This window comes from Halyomorpha halys, unplaced genomic scaffold (assembly GCF_000696795.3).
Source record: "Halyomorpha halys isolate HHAL.00 unplaced genomic scaffold, Hhal_1.1 Scaffold106.1, whole genome shotgun sequence".
Classification (NCBI taxonomy): Eukaryota; Metazoa; Arthropoda; class Insecta; order Hemiptera; family Pentatomidae; genus Halyomorpha; species Halyomorpha halys.
In genome coordinates this window covers 631,261-651,253 of record NW_027111449.1, presented here as the reverse complement: position 1 = coordinate 651,253, position 19,993 = coordinate 631,261, and the positions used below count along the sequence as shown (strand labels likewise).

Below are 19,993 nucleotides of genomic sequence, written 5' to 3'. Positions count from 1 at the left end.
AAATACAATAACAATCCGCCCAAAGAATCGCGGGTAATTAAAACGAAATATTATAACAACTTAACAACCTGCCATTTTTATTCCCTTTGATGTATGTCATTTATCGTATTGATTCGAAAAGTTATGATATGCATCTCTAACAATTACGAACAGAATCTTGAAATTTTTAATTCTAAAGTATAGTGTTCAATTTTATCGGAATTAGCAAATAATAAACATGCTACCTATGAACCAAAGTAATTAGTAGCCTCTCTACGTTTGTTAGTGAAGTCTGTTTGGTAACAGTAGGGTACATATTTATTTCTAATTCGCTCTGCATTATTTTAAGGGACAAGAGAAATGGAACTAGCAGTGGGAAATACAGAAATAATGAAAAACATCGTCGCTAAAGGAATACAAACAGAAATGGGAACTCCCTACAATTCAGGTTCAGGTTATGTGACAGAAAAACTTTACATGTTACTTCAACTTTATTTACAAAATAAAGGCTGGAATCATGATTTTCTTCAATGTTTTTCTGAATTAAAGGATCCTTCAATGTTGCCAAGTGCAGCTTATTTACAGTAAGTTAGCCTCAGTCTACCATTAATATCATTATGTTTACTAGCATCAAGTTTATTAAATCACTAAATTTTAGGATGATGGCATCTCGTATAACACTTGATTCTCAAGGTAGATTAATACTTAGGGAGAATGGAAAGATAATTTTGCCATTTGAACATTTCGCAAATGCTGTAATGCTCAAACATATGAATGGTCCACACGGCCTTCATTTAGGTCTTGAAGCTACCCTCCGAACTGTAAATATTATTTGTTTGAGTAAATGTTATGGTTCATTTCTTAAATTATGCTGCTAATTTTATTCTACAGGTTATGGAGTCATATACAATGGGAAGGGAAAATTTTGGGATGGAAAAGGAATTTGTAATTGAAGTAGTGAATAACTGTCCAAACCCAGCTTGTCGTTACTATAAAACACAGTTGGATCTCTCTCACAATAAGCCTACATATATCCCAGAACCTACCAGTAAGTAATGATCTCATTTCTGAGTATAATTTCTTGCATACATTTTATTAGAACAGTAATAAAAATAGTTTATTTATTTAACATAACATAACAATGTTTGATAAGAGTTTTATTCAAGTGATATTTAAGATAAGTTATGATATTGTTTGATTTTGATTTCTTATTTACTGTTCAGGTAGGAATCGTGCAAATCTGTTACATTTTTGATAGATTATTGATACTTATATCATTGCTGATATCTACTAGCTCTAAAGACTCATAAATTTATGACATCGGTTTTCAAATTCCTTTGGTAAAATGTTTGAGCAGTGGTTTTATAGAGCTTAAGGGATAAAATAATATTTAAATTAGGTTTATTAATGAATTCAGTTTGATTGAGGGGTTTATTTTTTAATATGATTGATAAGATGGCCTTGATAAGTTTAAAGTATAAAGTTTATAGATTATCTTTCTTTGGTATGACTTAATTTTTAGAGATTCGGTATGGATAAGCAATCCATTTAGGGTTTAATGAGGGTAATTACTATTATAGTTGTTTTCCTTAGTTATCTTAATTACTCTTAAGAAAAAGGCAAAAAAGAACTTAAACAATGAGAAGTTTTCATTCATAAGAAATCAGTTTATTATTATCTTTGATGAAGGAATTGGTCATAGTATTGTTTGATAATATTTCTTATCTAGGAATATCTAACCTATACAATCAATTATAGTGACGTAATGTATTCGGCGATCCCTAGTGACTTGGTTAAAGAAAGACAATAGAATATTATAGCTTAAACCAAGCTAAGTTAAGGAATATTAATTGAATATAAATTATTAAATTTAAAAGCATCAATTGTTGATTTATGTGTGGTTTCCAGGAACTTTTGTTAATTTAGAAAAACAAATTCCAATACAATCAATTTTAACTTGCTGTAGTTGGAATTTTGGAAGATTGATAGTATGTTGGACTTATTTGTATAAGTAAAGTTTTTTTAGTTGAAAATTTTAATCATAATTATATATTTTTTCATCAGTGTTGAAAGCCAATTTGGGAGAGAGCAGCAGTAGTGATATAGACAGGGTGAAAGGCACGCCTATTCCTGCTTCGCAGAATCAACACAAGCTAACAGACTTTCTCAAGTCAAGTCTCGACAATCTAGACAGCCTCACAAGTGCTAATAAAGTAAGATTATAATAACTAAAACAATAAATCTTAATTATTTTTTTGCTTATTGCTGCTTAGTATTCTAACGTAAGTTATTTAATTTGCATTAGATTTTTGCCTAAGATTCAACACCAATTATTACCATTTATTTTTTTAATCGTCTTGTATATTAAGTATAATGTTAGTAATTTTAAATTTATTATACTCAGTTATCAGGAGGTTGTAAATTTTTTTTTGTGATTACTTTTAAGTTTTTCAAATCTTTTTCATTAGCAAGATAGAATTAGGAGAAGAAATGATTCTAATAATGTCTCTACCTAAGTAGATTAGTGTTAGTTTTCTTAAGCCTGTATTTAAGTTTTGAAAATAAATATAGTTTGAAAATTTACTTATTTAGTTTTCCATTATATTGATAGTTCAACAAATATTTTATTTATTTTTATTCTAAGTGATCAATTTTTTTTATTATTATGAACTTAAGAGTTATGTTAACTCAAAATTTATGATATTAGGACCTCCTAGCTGTTCATAACGGTGCATGGTCCAGCCATGAGGCTACTGAAAGTAAAAGGCATTCTGCATCATCTAGCAGTGAAGGTAACATTATTTTAAAATTATTGAAATCTGTTTAAATTTATCTAAGATTAAATTTCAAGTTATTATATTATTATTATTTTAGTTGGGCAAGAGAAAATAGTACGGGCCTTTGGAGAAATTATGAAAAATATGAGCAGGATGAAAACTTGTATACGACCAGCCATGTGTAAACCTTACGGAAAACAATCGGAATCTTTACAAAAAAGTATATATTACCACTATCATTTCTTTTATTTATTATAAGTTTAGTTTTATGTGAAGTTTCACAGAGAATAAGAATTTATAAAACTCTTTTATTAATGTTTCATATTACTGATAGAGACATAACCAAAATTGCGTGGTAGAAGGAGATGATTCCAAATAAAAAAAAAAAAGAAAGTATATTCGTCTATATTTTAATGGTTATTGTAATGTGGTTTTTGATAATTTAGTCTTTTTCTTGAATAGGTGTACAAGTAGTAATCTTGGAGACCAGACTACTCTTGTATATCCTATTGGGTACTCAAGAAACTTAAAAACTCCCATTACTGACATTCTCAATGTTGGCTTTCTGCAATATTAAGCAAATTTTGTAATATTTTAGGTTTATTTTTTTTTTTTTAAGCAAGGTATTACCTGATAAAATTATACAATTTAAAAAACTTGAAATGAAAAATGACATATTCCACTTTACTCCAACTTATTGTTAATACAGTTTACCTCTGAAAACTCAAATATTTGTGCTTTAAGATGGACAAAACCTCATCATGGACAATAAATTTTTCATATAATGATGTCTTCTTTAGTTCTCTTGGTTTTATCGCTGCAGTAAAATATTTCATTGATTAATTCTGGTTATGACTTAAAGCCATGATTTTTTTTCGTTTTATATTCTCGACTCATTCAAAACTTTAACTTGTTGAGCCACAAATGGCCTTAACTCCTTGATTTAAATGAGCATGTTTTTGAGAAGAAAAAGGGAAGGGGAAAACAAATTAAAAAAATTTATTTTTTATTTTTCTACTCTTTTTTTATTTCCTACGAATACAGAGAATTAATATCCTTTCAATTAATTACTAATAAAAAAAACATTTTGGAAAATAAACTTCGTTTTATATAATTTCCTCTTTCTTTGCAATCTCCATATAAAATAATTATAAGACTTATTCTTTCATTCTGCTGATAACTAATAAGAATTTTTTTGTTTAAAAAATATATCCTATTATGAAACTTTTAAGTATTTACTAAAAAAAAATTATACTGATCGACTTTTAAGCCTTTAATTTTGTATTTCTTTCTTATAGTTGAATCATACAGCGATATTCATTTTTCTGTTAAAATTGTAGATTTAATTAAATATATTTATTACTTAATATTAGTATTACTCAAATGTTTTATTGATGTTGTAAATTTATAACTGTAGGTATAAAAGAATTTCTGTTTCCAATTTTCTTTTTAATGTATGTTTTCCTTTTTATTGATTAAAAATATAATTTTAAGCGCTGATGGATACAATACAGTTGGTTCAGTCATTACGATCAATTCTGCCCCCTCCACATATTGCTGTCAGTAGTTGGAAGAATGAAGACAAACATAGGTATTTATTATGAAACAGAGTAAAGAAAATTGTTCTAATATTTTTGTAAAATAATAATTTTGTTTTTTAGTGTGTCAAGAGAGGCCTATTCTCAAGAGTTTGCGACAATGGATAGAATGTAATTATCTCCGGACATTAAAAATCGACTTTAAAAAGAGGAAGATTAGATCATTATTACTAAGAGCATATGCGACGTATCTAGTCAAGTTGCTGGCCTGTGATATCAAGTACTCTTTTTCACTAATTATTTTGTAGTGAATAATTTTTTTTTTTTTTTATATAATTCATAAAATCAGTTATGTAAAGGGACAGTTGATAATAGGGAAAACCTTATTTGAAAGTGTTTCTGTTTAAATAAATTTTACTATTTTCGATTGATTGATTTTGACATTCTAATAAATGTAAACAGGAATCAAATTATTTTTCAAATTCTATGAAAACTTATTGAAATTTGATCCATTGTAAAATGGAATGTGAGACTTTTTATAACTTTTAACTAAATTTGTTAACTTTCATGCCAGTTATTTATAGGGTTTATTCATTAAGAAATATTGGAATAATAAATGAATTCTCAGCTAAGAAATTTGAGGAAAAATTTCCTATATATTCTTCTGTAATGTAGTCCACTTTGTCAGTTTCAGTGATGAAGCATGCCCCATTCATGGTTCATTAATAAATAAACTGCATGTCCATGGCAGTCTAGCAAGCTGTAGTTTTATCAGAACTAATTTTTGCTTAACTCTGCCCCAGAGAAGTATAAAGTAAAATTAATATGCCAGTTTCCTTTAAAAAATTATATATTCGGTGTTTATTGTAGTCATAACCATTCGGAAATTCTCATGTATATATATAAAATAGTCCTAATGAACGACAAGTAAATTTTTGTAACTTCAGAAAAATGTTAACTTATTCATAAGTTATATGAACACTGATATATGTTGATGTAGATGTTACATATGTACGTACATACATATACACATGCATACATTTTTATGTCATAAAATCAATGTTATATTCAGAAATAGACATTGAGTATTCATTACTATTTAAGTAGTTATCTTTGTTGTTAAAATATTAATTTTATATACATTTTTTAATAAATAAAAAAAAAAATTCATTTTATTTGTAAGCGAAGATAAAACTAGTTAATTCATGTGCAACTGCATCTGTGTATTCATTATAAATAATTTAATAACTTTTTTAATCATAGTTATTCCATGGACACCGTAGTGTTACGGCTTCTAAACACAGTGCAAGATTTTAAGAGTTAAGTTAAGAAGGTGTTATGTCTATTTCTATCTTAAAAAGGTAGTCAAATAAGCCTCCCTAGAGTTTGAAGTCTTGAAATTAGGAAGGGGGGGGGGAATGGAGTATTTTCTGCAAAATAACATTCAGGAGAAAAGTGGAGGGTTGTCCAGTTTCAATAAGAAACTCATATCTACTTTTTTTTTTTTTTATAAACATTTCAATGATTTTATTGAAAAATTCATACTTCCCAGGAATAGTTTTGGATTTTTTCATGGATTATAAAATTTTATGTTTGAATCATAAAATCATTCTCTAGTTTATTGATTGCATCTTGAGCAACAAGTAAATTTTTGTAACTTCAGAAAAATTTTAACTTATTCATAAGCTATATAAAAAAAAAATTAATTGATTACATATATTTAATAAAATAGTTATTACAATGATTTAATTTTTTTTTTTAATGAAAAAATTATATAAAATGGATGGAGAAACTCAGGGAATTTCATTGATCAAATTAACGAGTACTAGATGTTCTGATTGATAATAAAAAATATTAAATCAAATATCTGAAACTTGTTGAAAGAAATTGAATATATTATAGGGAGTATAAATGTTTTCATATTTCATTTAACAAAAAGTAGACAAATATTTAACTACTGTTTTTGTTGGAATATAATTGCTGCATCCTTTTCAATAACACTTTTCTATTTAAATGTAATTATTTGTCTTTTAGTTATCTTGTTGTTGATCAATTTTATCCACATGCATAACTGATGTTAGACACGATTAAATAAAGATCCTTATTATCCAATGTGTAAAGTAAATAATCAATACAATATCATCTCAGATTGACCACCTACATCCAATGGGATTCATGCTATGTTGGTTATTAGTTATTGGATGCCTCAATTTTGAACAGTAGATGACTGATAGTAGGGAATTAATTAAAAATAACTTAATACAGTGACTACAAAAATAATTTAATCGCAGCTTAGATATTATCGCACAAGTCGAAAGATAGTAAGTTTTTAATAGATTTAAAGCATCACAATAATGAATATTGATATTACGCTCTTGGTCACTTCCTAACTAAACAATACTCCTGAAGTAGATATTACTGTAAAATATTTGTAATTATACTTCTAGTAGAGATTAGCAGTCATAATTAATAAATTGTTACTTGACATACATGATTTTTTTTTTGCTAATTCTGTTTATAATGAGAGTTATTTTAAGCATTTGTAATCATTATCATATGAAATGTGATAAAGTAGTTAGTGCTAATAGTGAAATAAAATAGATAAATATTATCTATTCTACTATTTGCATCATCTGATTTATTTTAAATATTATAATAAATTAGTAGTTGCTATTCTGTTCTATTTCTTTGTATCAAAAGTTTTAAATTAAATTTAAGACTTTATTCCTGTTTAAGCCTTAATTAAATTATTAGGCATATTATTACTGTAAATAATTAGTGTTAGGTTAATATTAATTGCAAATATTACTAGTAGATTTACTTGGAAATTCAAAAAAACTATAAATAAAGGTGGCATAATCTTTTCCCTCCCCACTGAACTTAGTTGATTCCCTTGAAAATTTATGACTGAAAGGTTATAGTAATTAGTAAACATTTAATTAAAATTCTTTACAATTAATTTTATCATTTTTGACTCTCTGGGACTAGGCTCTATTCGAGGAGAGATAAATTTATAAATAATTTTGACAACCGTCCTTATATAGGAAAGTTAAACTGAGTTTCCTATAGTTATTTTTATTAAGAGTGGATTTAAATCTGTAGATGTTATACTAAACACAGCACAGAATCTCAAATCCATAGATCTTTCTCAATACACTATATGTGGTCACAATTAATTTAATGGTAGAAGTAAGTTTTACAAATCCTTAAATATTACTTAATGTAGCTTACATAATATTTTTTACTTATACTACTCCAATTTACTTATACTAATCCAACATGTATGTTTGTATTTAAGTCGAGTTAGTATTTTTAAAGCATTAATTCATAGCGTCAAACAGAGAATTTTTTATACCTTATCTAGATTTAAAAAAAAAAAAGGAAGAGGCTAAGACATTTTTATTATTAATTAGCATATTACATAATAAGCTATGTATTTGCATGCTTTATAATTAATACATAGCCTCAAAAAAGTACTAAAATTCATCTTGACAAATGTATGTTTTGGAATTCAAAAAATGGTCAATTCCCTGATTCACCTTTAGCTTTATTTATAATCTTGTGAAAAATAAAAATCCATAAGACGATTTTTTTTTCATAAGATAAAAAATAAAACATTTCTAAGACCAAAATTCATGTACATGATATAAAAATTTGTTAATTTTTTCACTTTGTGATTACTAAGTTATTTTTTTATGCTTTATATTTTAGGAAAAACCTGTTGTAATTATTAATTGATTTACTTATAACAATATTATATATGAAAAATTTAGTAATAATGTATAAATGATAGGCAGTTTGTGTGTAAACTGTTTTTCGTTTTTTTCTGTAATTGTAATTATAATGATAGTTGTAACTTTAAAATTTGTATCTGTATCGTCCTGTGTATATTATGTAAATAATGTTACTAAGGTGATATTATTTCTTCCTTGTATGTATAGTCATCTCTGTAAATATATTTTTATTTTATTTTATGTTTATTGTTAAATTAGGTAAATGTTCTTAATTATGTTTCTATATTTCTAGTTTTTATCTCTATACATTAGTTGTTATTTATTGTTGTTATGCATAAACTATTTTTTGTGTATTTATAAATTTTTTTATATCATTTTCAAATAGTATCCCCCAATTGATGAATCATTATTTGTATGAATACTTAAGATTTATAAAATAAAGTACATGCCTATTTAATACATACAAGAACTAAGTCATTGATATATTTATACCTTTCCATTTATATTTGTGTATTATCAAGCAATGTTAAGAACTATAATCACTGAGTAAAAGTTCCAATTTTTTTTTTTTTAATAGTTTTAATAAATACTAATAATAGAAATAAAACATAATGAGAGTAAAAAAAATATTTATTTTTTAAACCAAGTGATTTATCCAGGGATTTTTTTTTTTTTCATTTGAGTTTCAGAAAAGGGGCCTGGCTTTGCCCTATGAAGATAACTGAGTAGCTATTAAAGAAAAAAAATTAGCAGCCCCATTTCAAAAACAGAAATACATATTATGAAGGACAAATTAAGGCTGAGCTATACTGACTACTATATTTATTAGGTTTGCCTTTTTTATGCAGGGGAGCGTTTCTAATACCAATATATCATTATTACCCAACTCAGTTGATAAGTTCCAGAAATAAACAATTTCAGATAACCTGTCATTTTTGGAAAACCAAGAATAACCTACACCAATAATTTATTGTAAGATTTTGTTGCCCATTTCTCATTGATTGGTTCACATAGTAGAACTGCATAGCTACAACATACAGTAACCAATGTTTTGCATATTTTTACCTCAAAATTTACCAATTTAATGTTTTAGAAAACACTCGATAATGATGTAATTCTGCATATGGCATTACCACTTTTTATTATTAATTTGTTAGTGGAGTAGCTTATACTTCTTCCCAATAATTCCATATACATCTCAAATGACCTGATGCAGTTTTCTTGAAAGGAAGCATTGGACTCCTCCCATAGCCAGTCCCAGATTATTTATTTCTCAAAGCAGGTATTAGAACTTGCATAATTCATAAGTTCTAAGCCTTTTACATCCCTAATTCCTCAATCAAAGAAGTTTTCTTTTCAATGTTTTAGTGAATTATTTCCATATTGATGTATATTGAATGGAATTCAGAACTATTGTTTTTTTTTTTTCCAAAAAATACAGATTCATTGTAGTTAACTTCAAGAAATGAACGATTAATTTAAAAAATTTTGAACATTAGCACCAATTCAAAAAAATTGAAACAAATTCAGGGAGTCAATATGGCTTAGGTAAAGATGCCCTATGACTTTGGTTTCTACAGCTAAACAATCTACAGAGTTATAGTCTTTATCTCAAAATTTTCATTAATTATTTCCAGGAAATTGTAACTGAACGCAGTGTTCTAAATATCAGACCGTGATCCAAAAACTGTAGATGGTTTACGAGGTCAATGGCATTAGGTAACATTTTTAAAAAAAATTAAGCATTTGTTATAAACAGAGAGCATAGAGAAGTGAATTGAAGTATGAAAGTGACAAAAAATCTTCAGGGTAATTAACTATAAAACTACAAATTTCATTGTAGATTTATTTAAGGTCAAAACTGAAGACAAGAGTTTTTAAAGTTTATTATCGATCAATTGAATTATTATGGTTTTTTTCTTTTGATTTCCATAGCAAAAATAATTCAATTCTAAGAAAAATCAATAAAAATTAAAATAAAAAGTTGTATATATACAAATAAAATGATTTGCATGGTTAATACGATTATGTTAGAGAATTTTAAAAATCTTTAATCATAAATAAAATTTTCTTATTAATTTATTAACTATACAGATAGACATAATACGTAATTCATTATTTTTAGGTTGTAAGTGTACATATCAATTTTTTCAGTATGTTTTTTTGCATGGTAACTGTCACACTGAAGAAGGCTGACTGGTTTTGTAATATTATGTTAATGGGAGCATTAGTTAGCTAATAAAATAATTCCTAAAATATTTTTAGTTACATAACAATCCATAAATAACATTTTTGTAAATAAACTAAAAGCACTTGAATCCATATTAATACTCATACTGCTAAAGGTTATTCAAATGACAAAATACAAGAAGGGATTCCTTGGCTTTTAAATTGTTCAGACCCACAACTAGCATCTACCCAATGGTAGATGATAAAATACTACATTGAAAAAAATAATTACTACGCAAATTTATCCTAAATCAAATTTATGATATATATATTTGTAGAGATATAATGAAATTAATAAGTTATTTATTTTGGTATAAAATGTTTTGGTAATTTACACTAAGCGTTAAATTAATATATTTCTGCAGGGTTATAATCTTATAAAATATTAAAGAAAGATTTTAAAAATTGTAATTGTGAATTCAATTGGGAACCAAATTGATATTAGATATAAATGAAGCTTTTGATCGAGTCAATTTTCATTTTAATCCGCTCCTTCTCTGATAGAACCTTTAAAGTAAATCAAAACCTAGACTACTCATCTCTCTTTTCTCAGCCCGCCGGTGTTCCTCAAGGTAGTATCTTGGGTCTCATTCTTTATACGGCCAATAAAGCTGATATCCCAACTCGGGTCTCATTCTTTATACGGCCAATACAGCTGATATCCCAACTCACCCCAACAACATACGCTGATGACACATGTATACTGTTTGTAAACAACGACCCTACTAATGTTTCACAGACACACATAAGATCCATTGAAGAATGGTGTCAAAAATAAATCCTGACAAATCCCACCGGGACCTGTTTCATAATGAAAGCTAATAGTATTAGTTCATAGTACAAGTATAGAAAAATCATGGTAATTACACTAATACTTATATTTTTTCATAATAGGGAGGACTATCAGTGATATCACAGGAGTTAAAAGGTACTAAAGTACAAGATACTATGTCAGTGTATTTGTAATAAGTTAAATCGGCAAGACTATATTAGTTTGTACTTTATTATGAAACAGGGCCCTCTGATTACCTTTACTCTTCGTCATAAACCTCTTCCCTCCTGTCCTACAGTATCCTCTCTAAATACTCCATCTTGACAAGAGACTTACTTGGAATCCACATACAAGACTGAAAGGACAAGAAACTGCTCGTAGATTTCAATTGCTACAACACCTACTTGCCAGACACTCTAAACTTCCCATTCACTACAAAAAATTATTATACACTATGATAATCAGACCAATTTGGACATATGGAATTGAGCTCTAGGACTCTACCAAACCATCAAATCCCTACCGCATCCAATTCTTACAATCCAAAATCCTTGATGCTCCTTACTACGTTACAAATAAACTCATCCATAAAGACCTAACATCGTATTCGTTGCAGATTTGGCCCTAAACAGATATGTATCTTTTCATTCCAAACTCCTTACCCATTCTAACCCATTAGTTCTTAATCTCTCATCCTTGACAATCCCTGATAATCCTCCGAGGCGTCTGAAAAGAAGATGGCCACTGAACCTTCTAATTTAAATTAATGCTTGAACTACCACCAATGGGTGGTTCCTTCTCAAGATTTACAAGTGTAAATGAAACATTCCACATACTTATTGTATTTATTACTTTGTACAGATGTAAATTACATTAAATAAAAAAAATTATAAATTAGAGCCTGTATTGCAAGATATTTAGAGGTAAATTTCTATTAAATCCATTTTTTCTTTTTTATATTTCATTATTTTTATGGTTTATTGAAATTATGAAATTAATGTAAAGTTTTACTGTTTAATTAAATAAAATTTTATCCATTTTAAGATTATAAATAAAGTAAAGTGTTACACAAAATACCAATTTCATAAATATAAATAATAACTATATATTAATTTTTATATGTATCACACTACAATATGGTTTTTATTCATACAATTTTTAATAATAATTACAATTTATAAGAAACTTTGCTATGGTGTGATTTCCTTTAACTACCCTGTTTCTTTCCTAAATCATAGTGTAATTATATTAACACATGGATATGAAAAGTTTGATTAGATTATTAGATAGGGAGCTGACACAGAAAATTTTTTGAGAGCCTATGTTTCAACACCAAGGTTTAGAAGAGTGGATAACAGTTGAAATATGAACCCTCAGTACTTGAAAACAAGACTGATATCGGTGTTAAGTAAAAAATAAATGTTATTATAATTCCAAGTAATATTAACTAGAAATTACAACTACTTGTTAAAACACTGTAATTGTGGTCTGCTATAACAATTAATTGTTTAACGAAAGGAATAATAATTAATAATTAGAATCAAATGTAATTGCAATGGGCTAATAAATTATGTAAAGGAATTGAAAGGTAAAATGATATATAAAATAAAAATATAGGATGCAGTTTTGCTTAGAGGCTTTAGTGTCATATGGTACATATTGGTGTGGATAAATATTCAATACAAATTATCAGACATGAGTTTTAAATAAAAAAAGGATGAGAAAAATAAACATAAATTCTATTTTTTTTAGTAAATTTGTGCATCACTTAAGTATTTATCATCCATACTGGTATTGATTTAATTATGACTCATTGCTCATTCTATGATATTCCATTCCCATCAGTAATGAGTAATTTTGTTGAATCATTGCTAATCGCTGTTTCTTCATTTGCTATGAGTAAATTTGATAATCTCTAACGAGCTCCAGCTCCTCTCTATTTAGTTGTATTATTCCTATTCCTCTTTCTTCCTCTCTTCCTATTCTCGTTACTTTAGTTTTGTTTGTGTTAATTTCCATGTTTAACAACTAAAGTTCTTTTAGGATTCTGAGGTTGAACTGGAAATTTGTTCAATTGTTCCCAATTACAACTATGTCATCTATGTAAGCCAGGAGTGTGAGATAGACTGGACTTAATTCAAGTCCATTAATTTTAATTGGATGTTAAAGATGTCAAGTAACTGGGGTCCGACGTTAATAAAAACGGTTGGATAGATGGAGAAGTTTGAGAAAGAACTAAATTGGCGGCAAATACTTCTATTCACTCAAGGCTGGTTTTCTGGGATAGAAAGAAGTAATAAAAAAGTAGTATATAAGATAACATTTATCCCCTTACTGACAAATGGGAGTGAGTCCTGGACTACCTCAAGACATAGAAACCAAATACAAGTAATGGAAATGAAGTATCTGAGGAAGAGGCGAAAACATGAAGGGATAAAGTCAGGAATACTACAATAAGAAGAATCTGGGAGCTGTATGATATGAGAGCCGATAGAACAAGTACAAGAGAAAGGCTGAGAAATACTTGGGATGGTACAGTCAAAGAAGCATTATACAAGAGAGTAACTGACTGGAAAAGGTGCAGCCAGCTGGTACATAACCGAGGTTTATGGATCCGGCTCTATAAGCAATCTCTTCACACTGCTGTGTGGGACAAGAGGAAGGATTAAGTAGAAGATATTTGATAATGAAATTCTAAGTGAATGAGAAAAGATTTATTTTCTGTATGCTGGTTCTGATAGTTAGGTGAGCTACTATTCTAAAGAAAGTTACCAATAATGATAAAATTTGATAATTTATATTTCCACCCAATTGCATTGCTTTTATTTTTTATTAGAAAATGTATATAAAATGATCATTTGAGTTACAATAAAAACTTATCCAGATAAGTAAAATAATCAAGAAACAGGTAATTCTCTTTGACAAATTGGAAAAGTAAATATTTTAAATTTGACAATTACTAAATGTGAAGACTCTAAAGAATTATGATAATGTCCAGATTGGACAGTGATAAAATTAATATACAATAACAAACTTGACAATAAAAAACATGATGACTTATGAGAGGAAACTAAAGGGATATTGATGAAGTGAAAGCGAAATTTTGTTCCCCCATTGATAGGAAGATAAACAAAACACAAAAATTTAGTAAATTAAATTTTTAATTTTGCTAGCAGTAAGCACAAAAATAATTTAAAGAAAGGGTTTATTTTTTTTACTGACAGTTGGCTACTAACAATAAAGTCTACTAAGAATATTTTGGAACAAATAAAACAGTTGTTTTTGAAAAGCTTTATAGAACTTTTTTAGAAACTGTTTTTCGTTTCTTTCCTTCCCTTTAGCTGTTGATACTCATATAATCCTAAACGGATCTCAAATAACTAAACAGCGGGCATGGCAATGGCCAGAACTACAAAAGTCTTGGATGAAAGTGAATGAGGGGATAATCATGAAATATTTACATTGGTTTATAAACAGTGTTTAATGTTTTAATAACCTATTGAATGTTTCAAAAATTGTTTATATATCTTAAGGAACCAATACCCGAAATCAGGTACACATAGAACTCAATAATTAAAACAGGACTAATCCTTTTGTGGGCGAACAACGATACATCATTGTTTAAATTTTCTGCAAAAAGTGCCCATAACAACATATAGTGACGTATGCCATGCCTTCTTACTTTTCTATACATATGAGATATCCCGTCGTATTTAAGATATGACATTTGTCACTTTCTCCATATACTATGAATAAAGATATTTCGTCGTTCGGCACTAAGCCATGTAGGGGCAACAAAGCCAATGCAAATCTTGGGCTCTTCTCTACTTGTCAAATTAATACACTTCATCGAATAAAACAAAATAAAGGCGGAACAATAAAGTAGAGAGTAGGTATAAAGTAAAATCTAACTTGTGATTGAGACCAAGTAATTAAATTTTATATCAATACTAAATTATAATACGTCGGCACTTATTTATACGATTAATCAAATAAATTTCATAGGTAATGTTAATGATTGGCGCATGAAAACGGCATTGAAAAATAATTAAATATTGTATTATCAAAACCTTTCAGAACCTTGTAATAATTAAAAGATCACCTCAGTTTTTAACTTCTATCTGAATGTCTTAACTAGTCAAGTTTCGCCTATCGTCTCAAAGAACCCAGCAATTCGTTTATAAAAGTGTCGCAATATTTTTTAATTCGAAACACGATAAAACTTTCGAAAAACAACGCATTTTACGATCGCTATGGCTGAATAAAATGAAAGATTTTTTACTAAATAATTCAAAACATTATCCAAATTATAGTCTCAAAACTTTTATTGTTTTTACACGTCCAACGTTTCGGCCAATTCGGCCATCTTCAGGGACAATCTGCTTAATTCACTATGAAACATATTATTTAATATTTTTCCAAACACTTCATACAGGCTATTCTGCCCAGGTCAAAACATTTTTATCCAATAAGTCAAATATCCATTAAATTTCACAGTCAAAAATATTTTTCATTTTACCACTATCATACACTTTTATTACAACCTTACTTGTGTAATAAAAGTGTATGATAGTGGTAAATGAAAAATATTTTTGACTGTGAAATTTAATGGATATTTGACTTATTGGATAAAAATGTTTTGACCTGGGCAGAATAGCCTGTATGAAGTGTTTGGAAAAATATTAAATAATATGTTTCATAGTGAATTAAGCAGATTGTCCCTGAAGATGGCCGAATTGGCCGAAACGTTGGACGTGTAAAAACAATAAAAGTTTTGAGACTATAATTTGGATAATGTTTTGAATTATTTAGTAAAAAATTGCCAGTCTCAAGAAAGAATTTTATGATTATAAAAAAATGAAAGATGTTAAAAATCAAAATCTGCGTCGGAGTAGTTATGGCCTGCGCTCTGTCTCCTACCCTCCCAACAGAACGTTTGAAAAAATACTAAGTCGTAAAAAAATAAAACAGAAACATGATTATTCAGCAAGTCATAGGTCTTAAAATAAAAATAATAATGAGTATTAAACTTCGAACACAATTAAATATTTTTAAACATTTATACTTGAGTGATGTTTGATATATAGGTAGCTAGACAGTTATATCCAGAAAAGGGAGAGGAGTTAAAGAGCTATGGCTGACACGGCTAAAGATCGGATCTTCCTACCAGGAAGTGGAAGGGCGGTTGCAGACGGAGCGTAGGTATATAGATCAACAAAGGATATCGGTAGGGTATCATCTTACAAACAGGAACCACGGCTAGGCGGAAGAAACGTCCTATTCTTTAAAATATTTTAAAGAAATGGGAAAAAAAAGAACATTTCTACTTACAGAGGTTGAGTTTATTTTATCATCTATGAAGTTGACATAAGCCTGTGTTGTAAAATCAGCACTTGAGATTATGACGAATTGACAAGTTTCAGGTGACATTTTATCTCCCCTCAACACCTACACAAATTACAATTATCTCTTACACCCGATTACCTGGAAGAGAAACTTTCACTAAAAATACAATCGACTTCTTTTATATATCTAAATTGTGCATTTAAATTAAACTTTGTAATGGGGACATAAAAAATAAATGGGGATCAAATTACAACTAACTACATTCACCTACCATTTTTAATTTATTTAAATAGTACAATTTTTGAAGACCATTTATAAATAGAGATTATTATTTATAACTACTATGTGATGATAGACAACGGAGCATAGATATTTAACAATAAAAATACCTATTTGAACGAAAATTTCTAATTCGTCACTTGCTCAAACTAATTAGCTACTTATTGACAATTTATGGACCATCGAAAATTTGTTTCTGTTATGTTAGGACTTATATGTAATAAGTACTACATCTTAGTTTTGGAAAAATTTAAAAATAAATTTCGTTTTTTGGTTTAAGACATACTACTTAACCGAATGAATGTGATATGATACTCATTCAATGCAGTTTAATTTCTTATACCACAACTATTTAGCTAGGATGCGCCGTTTTGAAGTTACAGGCGAATAACAAAAAAATACCTAATTCATTACTTTATTAAATTAATTACTTAACTATCAAGAGTTTTAGAACTGGCAGAATTGGATTTCTGATTTAAGTTTAAGTCCTATACTATTGTTCCAGGTCTTATATGATACGAATTAGTGTTCCTTACCACTCTTCAAATGACCTTTGATATAGTGCAAAAATCGTGCAAAAACGCTTAGAAAAATAAATACGACAAGAATCGTAAAAAGAAAAAAATACGAAAATTATTTTTGGAAATATTATGAAAACTGCCACTCCTACGAAAATAAACGTCACAAATTACTTTATAGTACATTAAACTAACTTTAATTTGAGTGATAATAGATATCTGTACGTCCTATGGTTCCTGAGATGTAGAGTTATTTTTTATGAAATGTAACTTTAAAAAAAAAATGCATCTCGGGAAGTATGTAAGGTAAACAGCTCTGTTAGGGACCATACATTAGTAAATTTACTTTACTTTAAATGATTATATTTAATAGATTTTCTATTGTTGCTGGTAGTTTTAACGATATGGAGCTCGGAATGAAAAACAATTAGTTTTTAACGTTTTGGAACAGCCACCATTTTTTATTCCTCCTATTTTTGGCAGACTCGTCAATCAATTTTGACTTGTAATTTAATTATACATGGTTAATAATCATACATGGTTTTCATTAAAGTAATAAAAGGTAGGATGAAATAATTATATTTGGACTTCAACAAATCGGAGTAAAATAAGTGTAATATTATTGACATTCTTGTTGGAAATATAACATTTCACACATCTCTTGTCTTATGTTTCGTTTGTACCACCAGATACTCTCCGATTTTATTTACAAAATGACGTTTTTACACATTTCTTTTCTTATCTTCATTTTACACATGACAATAGGAAACAACTAGTAAATCTTAAGGTTATATCTTTTGTACCATCAGATACTTTCTGATGTTATTTACAAAATAACGTTTTCACCCATTTCTTATCTTATCTTCATTTTACACAGGACAATAGGAGACAACTAGCAAATCTTAAGGTTATATCTTTAGTACCAACAGATACTCTTTGATGTTATTTACAAAATAACGTTTTTACCCATTTCTTTTCTTATCTTCATTTTACACATACCTTTTCTTATCTCCGTTTTAATTTTATCATAGCGATAGAGATTGAAACAACTCGTAAATCTTGAGGTTATATCTTTTGTTACCAACCGACACTCTCCGATTTTATATACGAAATAACGATATCACATAATTTTTTTTCTTAGGTCCGGAGTAAATATATCTTTACAAAGGAGAAAGAAACAGCATGTGAATTTCAATGTACTGATGTTTCTCCAATACTCTCCAATTTAATTTCAAATAGCGTTGTATAAAACACATTTCTTTTCTAAATATCGCGCTTTCGTTGTCAAACAAATATATTAAAAATATGAGAGGTTTTTCTTATAATTAGTTCATAAGTTTTTGTTGGCTAGGGACATTTTTCGGCTCTTTGGCGTACCATTAAGATTTTACACATACGATATAAATAAGGGATTCATTACCTTAATAATTCTTACACTGTTTTCAAGTAAATACAAATTTTATTTGAAATTAATATTTTTTTTGTTTTAGAATTTGCCCTGGATTGTAAAAACTGAATCAGTAATTTGCTAGAACATCACTGATATTTATCAATGATAGATGGTGTATAGAACCCTATACACGTGGAATTTTATCCACGAAATTCATTGAGTTTTTGACCCGACCCGTTAGAAATTCCTTTTACCTCAACAACAGATTATTACTTTAAGAGAGAGCGGAGGGGACTTCATGCAGGTTACGATAACTGAAGGAAATTTTCATCCTCTCAGATTTTCGTGATAGCAAAATATGATTCCAATGAACATATTCAAACTTATTAAAACAAGCACATTGGCATGTTATTAACAATACTTTACGAACTGACTTATTTACGTCGATTATCAGCGAATACATATGGACTCACATTCCCCAGAGGGAGAACGTCTCCCCACCAAAAAATAAAATACAATATTAACTTTTGGAACATTTTAAAGCTATATTCAACATAATGGAAGATTTCTGATTAACCGTGTGTATTGAGTGACCCATATTCCATTTATATTCAACATATATTTATCCTAAACAAAACAAGATTTGTTCCATAATGAAATAAGTAAATATTTTATATTTTAAACTGATATTGGATAATTTTCTTGGCACTTTTTTGTTCACCGACACCATTGACCCGTGGTTTGGATACCACGTAAACAGTAGCATTGTCCTGTCTTCGTGGACCATAGTTGCAAAACATTATGAAGTTAATTAAAATATAGATTTTTATTTATTTATTTTTTGCGGCCGTGAGGGCTCACAACAATAGATTCCATGACAAGAACTAATAACCCACTTGTATAAAGAATAGTCACTACCAGCATGCCCGAAGGTATTATTAGGAGGCTTAATTCTTAAATAACTTTTAGGCCCTGATTTTTAATAGAAAATCTTCCTGAAAAAAACGCGGATGAGATCTGTATTTTCTAGAAATGGTCGGCACGGTATTTTACTTTTCTTCTTGGTATGCCATTATTGAATCTTTTTATCTGTAAAGTTAAAAATATATGTTTTTTCCCTTATTTTCCTACTCTAGAAAATTATATAAATAAGTGGAAAAATATTTAAAAATGTATGAGAATTGCCCAAACCAAGGCAGTAGTTAAGTGACATTATTTAAAATATTTGAATGAAAAAAAAAAAAAAATGCGGACCAGCCCCTATTTTACGAATATTTCAACTTTTCATTTAATTGCACTACTGCCAGCTCATATTGTATAACTGTAGTTGACATGTATTCTGTAGTTCAGGTTGTATTTTTTTTTTAAATGTAATGTAAGCAACAAGAAAAATAAATGTCATGCATTCATTCCAGCATTTTAATTTTTATT

General features: G+C 28.2%; 2 protein-coding genes across 4 annotated transcripts in view; one reads left to right on the top strand and one right to left on the bottom strand.

The window, feature by feature from the left end:
- Positions 1 to 19,993, bottom strand: part of LOC106677674 (proline dehydrogenase 1, mitochondrial) — a 57,714-nt gene that overhangs the window by 28,264 nt on the left and 9,457 nt on the right. The window lies entirely within an intron of this gene.
- LOC106677675 (uncharacterized) lies at positions 62 to 8,493 on the top strand. Of its 2 annotated transcripts, XR_001342641.3 has the most exons (10): positions 62 to 236; positions 329 to 563; positions 638 to 800; positions 871 to 1,027; positions 2,044 to 2,192; positions 2,687 to 2,771; positions 2,854 to 2,976; positions 4,251 to 4,347; positions 4,418 to 4,574; positions 4,983 to 8,493. XR_001342641.3 is itself a non-coding variant. In XM_014415736.3 (9 exons), the coding sequence occupies exons 1-9, from the start codon at positions 218 to 220 to the stop codon at positions 4,467 to 4,469; spliced, it is 1,080 nt and encodes a 359-aa protein (XP_014271222.1). In that variant the 5' UTR covers positions 62 to 217; the 3' UTR covers positions 4,470 to 8,493. The 2 variants fall into 2 exon arrangements, 1 of the variants encoding a protein (XP_014271222.1); XM_014415736.3 differs by having other exon boundaries at positions 4,418 to 8,493.